General features: G+C 39.1%; 1 protein-coding gene across 1 annotated transcript in view; it reads right to left on the bottom strand.

Moving 5' to 3' along the window:
• ZFR (zinc finger RNA binding protein) overlaps positions 1–8,041 on the bottom strand; it is a 104,428-nt gene that overhangs the window by 24,430 nt on the left and 71,957 nt on the right. The window contains exons 13-14 of the mRNA XM_006896791.1: positions 2,412–2,617; positions 1,513–1,663 (exon numbers count right to left, since the gene is read on the bottom strand). Coding sequence (XP_006896853.1) covers positions 1,513–1,663; positions 2,412–2,617 — 357 coding nt within the window. The remainder of the gene's footprint in view (positions 1–1,512; positions 1,664–2,411; positions 2,618–8,041) is intronic.

Raw genomic sequence — 8,041 nt, forward strand, 5'->3', positions numbered from 1 at the left:
CCTCTCTGGCAGTCCAAATACATCAGTGATCCTTGGGATAAAGATGGGCAATCTGTTTCAATCTTTTCTTAGGAAGGGGGAGGGGGAAAATCCAGGTCAATCTTTTTCAGTGCCATTTATAACCTCTGAAAATATGTTGAAGCTCAGCCAAGAGTCAATTCTGAGTCATCAACAGTGTGATGATGATGATGATATTAAATACAGTATTTTGTAGTTTTAATAATCAAAATTGGTTTGAAAATATTTCCTGCAAATATTTTTATTCTACTAGCTCACTGCCTTCAGAGCATCCAAAGAGGGCTACAAAGCACCCACAAAAATGAACTCAGCTGAGACCAAGATGGTAGAAAGCCTCTTACCCACCCAATAAGGAATTCTAGCAATGAAATATATATATACACACACATCACAATACATTACTATATATACCAATATATATTGGAAAAAATAACAATTATCAGATTAGTCAAAGCTTAAGTTCAACAGTATGCTATACTACCATTTTTACCACTTCTGTTATCAGGTACCCTGTTGTGGTCAGGTATAACTCTGATTCATAACTGCAGAAATTAGCAATGACACATTACTAATGAAAGGTCAATCATCAGATTTCTATCTAATTAAATTCTGGGATTTAAAAGAAATTTTATATACTAAATTATTGAAAGAATCTTATTTAAAATCTCATTTTGACAACCAAATGTACCCATTTTTCAAAATGCGGATTTACAGTTCATTTCTGTTCAACCAAAAAGAAATGATCCTTTCATTATGTACTGCCTTGATTTGCTAGATACAGGCAGTAGAAATAATTACTATCATCCAAACATGGAAAAATAGAAGATATTCACATACAGTATGGGGAAAATAAACAGTCTCAAGTTTATTTTAGTAACCGAGTATTTAAAAATATGTATCCAATGAAATAGGACAAAGAGTCATAAATTTAAATAATTTAGGGTTAGTCCACACTTGCTTAGGGAGTGCTAGTTAACTTGATGCTTAAGGAATTTAGCAATTAACCAAAAGACATGTGGTTCAAATCCACAAGCTGCTCTGAGGGAGACAAAGGAGCCATCTCCATATGATATACTGTCTCTGAAAAACTGCTGCTGGAGGGTCAGTTATGGCTTGGTTCTGACTTGACAGTACTCAACGCCAACAATGCCACATGGGCTTTGTTTGGAAAGGAAAAAAAAAAATCACTTTCTGTTCTATTCTGTTTCTTTCTCATGATTCAAATCTTGGAAAAAGAGCAGGACAAGTAAGACATATGCTGTGATCTAACATTTTAAAATAAATTAGGAAGGTGGTTTCATGCCAAATAAAGCACTGCAAAATCTAAAAACAAAGTAGAAAATAGTTCCACCAGTGTGCACAATCAAGCAAGAACTTCAATGTGGAAAACCAGGCCAAAATTTTTAAAGGCTGGCTTAGGTTCAAACCAAAGCACAGTCAGTTCTGCCAGAAACAGACAAGGGGAAAAAAAACTAACATTTTCACAATACTTACAGCAAGCTGTTTGGGTAGGTTTTCTGCAATACGGTTTAATAATGTCTTTGAAGGTTTCTCTGAGCACAGCAAAACAAGGTTGACATTTCTATCTCCTCTGAGAAGTAATCCTTTTGCCAATACACCCACTCGCAAAACTCCTTTCAAGGCTCTGCAGTGAAAACAAAGTATTACAATATGGTATTTCTCTTTTCAGACAGAATGATGGCTATTCTTTAAATACACAATAGTAACAAAGTAAGTTAGATACAATTATAATTATTCACCATTATGGCAAAGGACATTCAGATTTTATTACAAAGTTATACACTGAATACTTATGAAGTATCAACATACATAAAGTAAGAGCTAACATTTAATGAGTACTTTCAGTATTTTCCAATTATTACATCTAGATAATATGAATAGATAAAGGTGTATCTCAGAGAGAATAAAGCAAAAGAGATTACTATTTTTTTTCTCACTTTCCAAATTAAATAGTCTTATTAAATATAAAATATTTCCAAATCAGTAAATGGAAAACCAAAGGGAAGAGACTGTAATTGCAAACTCAATATAAAAGAGCTTGGGCTTACTTGTACTTTACAGTTGGGAGTTATAGGGAAAGTAAGTTGCAACAACAAAGGACAGATGTGACAAAAACCGAAAAACAGCCCTTAGATGCAAACATAAAATTAAAAGCAATTATATTAATATTTACATAAAATGAAAACTATTACAAAGTTGGAGACTCTACATGTTATTTCTTATTTTAGCAAACAGTAGCTTAATATACTAAATACCTAAGTATCTTAAGACATGCAGACTCATTTCAAAAAGTAATGAGAATTTCATTTAGGTCTAAGAAATCAGTGTTAGGAAAGTGTGAGAACATAAAAAAAGTAACTTTTAAAACACACCTGTCTTTACCGCTCTCTTTTTTATCATCTCCGTCTTTGTTTTTGCTTTTCTCATGTTCAGATAAACTGTCTGAAACAAGTTTTAAGGCACGTTCAGTGATAGAAACAATTTTCTGAACTGCCTGTAACTCCTCTTCAGTTGGATAAATGGTTGCGTGCTTTGTCATTACGTAACGGTCATCAGATGAGTCAGGACGACGCAGGGGCTACAGAAGAAGTAGTGTTATTTAACTTACAATAAAAAAAGATTCCGGAGCAAAAGTAAACAGCTCTCAACTATACATAGTTTATTGCATCTTTTCACTAAAAGCCAATTTTGCAAACTAGTTAAAATTATCGCCTGCTTCTTCTATTTTAGTAAAATGAAAATCACACTATTAAAAAATGAGAATACTGTTCCTTGAGCCTGGAACTGAGTTCAATTCTGTGGCACAACTTGAAGCCAAAGAAAATACAGATCTATAAGGTGAACAATGACACAGAACAGAGAGCAGTATCTGCACAGAGAGACACAAGAACAGAAAGCAGTACCTGCGCAGAGATGAAATTCAGAAGGTAGGACGGGAGAGGACAGAAGGATGGATAGAAACAAGAATCACAACAGGTATGAAGAATGTTGACAGTGTGATCAATGTCATAAAAAATTTTGCGTGTTAAGTGAATTAATAAACCACTTTGTAGACTTTTAGTCACACTACAAAAAAAAGGGACATTCCGTCCCCAAAAAGGGTAATTATCAAAGCTACATACGAATGCAATGCAATTTCCAAAAAATAAAAAAAAATTAAGACATATAACCCTAAGGCTATAAAAAAAAATCTTTCATCCAATATCATTAATATCACATGCAAGCAAAATACTGCTGAAGATCATTCAAAACCAGCTAGAATAGTACATAGAGAATGCCTAGAAGTTCAAATTGGATTTAGAAGAGGATTTAGCACCAGGGATATCATTACTGATGTTGGATGGATCCTGGCTGAAAGCAAAGAATTCTAGAAGAATCTCTGTTTGTGCCTTATTGACTATGCAAAGACATTTGGCTGTGTTTGATGCTGTATAGAAAGTGGTAAACATGAAGAATCCGGGAGCAGGGTGGCTCTGTGGGGACATAGAAGTCCTAAAAAGAGTGGTGAGCTTCATGTACTACTCAGGAGACCAGGTGGGAGGGAGATGCAGAGTATCAAGGGTGTCTGGTCTTCAGATCTCAGTGGTGGGGCTGTCCAAGTGCTGATGAGTCAGGGTGGGTCATGGCGCAAGAGGCCCCTGGGGATGGCGAGATGGAGGTAGGAAGAGGTCAGAACTTTGGCCAGGTGGTCTTTGTGGCTGTTGTTGTTGTTATGTGTCATTGAGTTGAATGCAACCCATAGTGACCCTATGAACAACAAATCTGAATCCTGTCCTATCCTGTGCCATCCTCACACTTTCTGATACATTTGAACTCATTGCAGCAGTCACTGTGTCAATCCATGTGATTAGAGCAGTCTTCTCTTTCGCGGACTCTCCACCTTCCCAAGCAGGATGCCCCTCTCTAAAGAATAGCCACTCCTAGCAAAATGCCCTAAGTACGTGAGACAAAATATGTGAGAGTCCAGCTTGAGAGATGATAAGAAATTATAACTGACATTGACAAGAATGGAAATTTCAGAACATTTAATTGTGCTCATGTGAAACCTATACCTAGACCAAGAGGCTATCGTACAAACAGAGCAAGGGAATACTGTTGTTGTTGTTATGTGCCACCAAGTCGCCTGCAACTTATAGCGACCCTATACATAACAGCTCTAAACCCTGCTCTATTCTGTGCCAATCTCACTTACTCCAACACACCCACCCCTATTACACCAGTCACTGAATTAATCCATCTCATAGAGGGTCTCACTTTCCTGCGCTGTCCCTCCACCCTCCCAAGTATTACGTCCCTCTCCAAGGACTTGCAATATGTATGTCAGACGAAGCCCCAGAATTCTTGCCTCCAAGCAGGAGCCTGTTTTAACCCTCTCTTGGGTGAACCTGTTAGTTCTCTTAATAGTCCATGGTATATTCAATACACTTCTCCAACACCACAGCTCAAGGCATCAATTCTCTTTCTATCATCCCTAATCATTGTCCAGCTCCCTGAAGCATAGCAAGTGATTACAAAGACCATGGCCTGTATCAGACACACCTTAGTCTCCAGAGTGACATCATTGCTCTTCAGTACGTTGGAGAGATCTCGAACATTCCCATCACAATATCTCTTTTAATTTCCTGGCTGCTTGTGCCAAGAGTGTTGATTCTGGAACAATTGTGTTAACAATCTCAGTCTCTTCACCATCTATCATGGTGCTGCCAATTGGTCCAGTGGTGAGAATCTTTGTTTTCTTGATATTGAGCCTCAGTGCTTTAAAATTAGAAAAATATAGGGGAGTTCTGGTGGCCTAGTGGCAAGGAGCTGCAACTACAATCCCAGAGGAGCACAGTTCAAATCTACCAGATGCTCTGCCGGGGAAGGAGGGTCAGTCTCCTCCTTTACCTGTCAGATCTGATTTGACGGTACACTCACACAAAAATAATAAAAAAAATTTAGAAAACTATGTGTCAGGGTTGTAGCCTTTCTCCATTCCTATTCAATCTATGTGTTGAACAAATTATTTAAGAATCTGGAATCTATTAAAAAGAATGTGGCATAAGGATCGGAGGAAGTATCATCAATAACTTTCGTTATATTAATGACAGCCTTGTTTGCATAAAGTGAAGAAGACTTGAAGCACTTGCTGCAGAAAATCAAAGACTACAGTCCTCAGTACGGATAGCATCTCAACATCAAGAAGACAAAATTCTTAACACTGGACTGATTAAGTCAACATTGTGTTAGATAGGGAAACTATATAAGCTGTTAATGACTTCAGCTTACTTTGCTCCACAATCAGTCTACTTGGCACCAGCAGTCAAGAGATCAGGAGATGTATTGCATTGGGAAAGTCTGTAGTCAGGGACCTCTCCAAATTACTGAGAAGTAATTAATGTTAGTTTGAGGATTAAAGTGTGCCTGATTCAGATCATGGTCCTTTCAATCACTTGTTATGTTGTTGAGAGCTGGACAATGAATAAGAATGACAGAAGAATAACTGATGACTTTGAACTGTGGTGTTGGAGAACAGTACCGAAGATCTCATGGATGGCCAAAAGAACAAAGACATATGTCTTGGAGAAAGTGCAGTCAGGGTGTTCCTGGGAGGCAATGACAAAGCTTCATCTCACATACTGTAGGCATGTAGGAGAGACTATTCCTAGGAGACGAGTATCATGCTTGGAAAGGTGAAGGGACAGCAAAAGCGAAAATCCTAGACGAGGTACAATGACACAGTGATTGCAGCAATGGGCTCATGTGACAGAGATTGTGAAGATGGAACAAGACAGGATAGAGTTTGGATCTGTTCACAGCGTTCTTGTGAGTTGTACTTGGTTTGATAGTACCTAACAACAAAAACAATCTTTATAGAGAAAGCTCTGGTGGCGTGGTGATAAGGAATTGTGTTGTCAATGAAAAACTACGCTGTTCAAATCCATAAGCTACTCAATGGGAGAAAGATTGACAGTCTTCCCCTGTTGGATTCACTGCCTCTGGAAACCCACTGGATGGTCAGGTACGGGTCAGTTCCGACTCAATGGTACCCATCAAAAACACTTTTTATAGAAGGAAATCGGGTGGGCTGTAGGGAGTTGTACTGTTAACCCAAAGACAGTGTCTCTCTAAAAATCCAAATGCCCCAGCAGCTCTGCTAGAGAAAGACAAGCAACCTCCTCCCTTGAGATTTATAGCCTCTGAAACCCAGTGGAGGGTCAGCTATTAATAGGGCCCTACTCAATTGCAGTGACTTTTGAGTGACTTATTTTGGAGGTGGATCTCCAGATTTTCTTCCTGTGGAGCGGCTGAATCGGTCTGAATCATCAATATTTCACTTAGCAGCCAGCAGAGCCCTTAAATCACTGTGCCATCAAGGTTCCTCCTCCTGGAGGGGATAGTTCTAGCTTTAAACCTACTTTCTTGGGTCTGTTTACTGTGAGCAGGTAATGAGATGGGCAGTAGAAGCTTCTGGTCTCACTCATGGCCAGTTCTCCTTTCCTCGCGACCTTCTCCTCTTCTCTGAGCTGAATGAGGCCATGTCATCAAGCCTGGCCAATGGGCTGTGGAAGGAAGTGATGTGTGTTCCTTCCAGGCTAAAGCATCTGATTGCTGGAGCAAGACCCACCATGCTCTCTTTTCTTGCCACAGTGACTAGAAAATAGGAGTGCCACAGATGGAAGCAGCCTGGATCACTAAGCCTTCACCGGGAAGGCAATCACTCTGGAAAATTACCCACACTTACAGCAGTCATCGCTGGGCCTGAGACCAACTTCTGAGGTGGAAAAGCACTGAGGTGTGGGGCCACTTGTTACTATGGCATCATTTCACCAGCTGATATAGACACAGTCTAGGCACAGGCAAGGTCGGGCCAGGTCCTGATGAGATGTTTAGCCCTACTCTGTTTTGGGGAAAGCTGAGAGACCACATACAAGTCAGTTGACACCTTTCAGGCCTCTTGTTCCCCACACACATGGGCAGGTGGTCTTTTTTCCTCTCACTAAGGCCAGTGATACCAAAGAACCCAAAGTGCCCGCCAGTAACCAGGGCTGCTGCATGCAGGTGCTGGGCAGAACATATTTTTTAATATAATTTTTTATTTTATATTTGTTTGCTTACAAAGTTTGTATACATTGTGTTTCACACTATCCTTCATTCATATTGTGTTTCATAAAATCATTCCCATTCTTTATGTTTTATAAAATTAATCAACATTGAACTATGCCCACCATTACTATCCTATCTTTCCCATTTCCTTTACCCACCCCTCCCTCCATCTGTCAAATTGTGTGACCTTATGATTTAACCCCCTGCCCATCCTCACCTCTCTGCTCTTACCCTCCCCCCTTGGATCCTCATACATGTTTTACTAGTTATCTTTTTATTTCTACAATAATGGTCTTATGCAGTATTTATCCTTAAGAGACTGATTTAGTTCACTCAGCATAGTAATCTCCAGTCTCTCCCAAGGTATACAGTTAATTTTCAAAGTTGTTGTTCCTGAGTGCTGTATAGTATTCCATCATGTGAATATATCACAATTTCTCAATCCATTTGAGTGTGATAGGACATTTGGGCTGTTTCCATGTTCTTGCAATTGGGCAGAACATCTTGAAACCATTATTGATTGTCAAGTGGCCCCAGGGAGGGGGATGCTCATTTAATCCCATTTGCCTGGATGGAAAGTAAGACTCTGAGAGGTGAGAGGAGGGCTCTAGTCCAGAACACCGTTCATTTGAGACTATTTCATTTTCTTTTTTGTGGTTTTTTTAAAATTTCTTTTATATTGGTTTATTCATATACACTGTGCTTCACACTTTCCTTCATTCCCATTGTGTTTCATACAGTCATTAATCACCATTGAACTAGCCCACCATTACCCCATGAGGTTAGTTTATAATGCTGGTTGTCATCAGGGGTTTTATGTTTTATAAATGTAAGTCTGTCAGATACTCCTCTAAATCTGAACATTCAGATTAAGACAGACTAGGAAGAAGGATTGGCCACCCACTTCTGAAATAGC

This window comes from Elephantulus edwardii, unplaced genomic scaffold (assembly GCF_000299155.1).
Source record: "Elephantulus edwardii isolate Elephantulus edwardi_28Jun2011 unplaced genomic scaffold, EleEdw1.0 scaffold00191, whole genome shotgun sequence".
Classification (NCBI taxonomy): domain Eukaryota; kingdom Metazoa; phylum Chordata; class Mammalia; order Macroscelidea; family Macroscelididae; genus Elephantulus; species Elephantulus edwardii.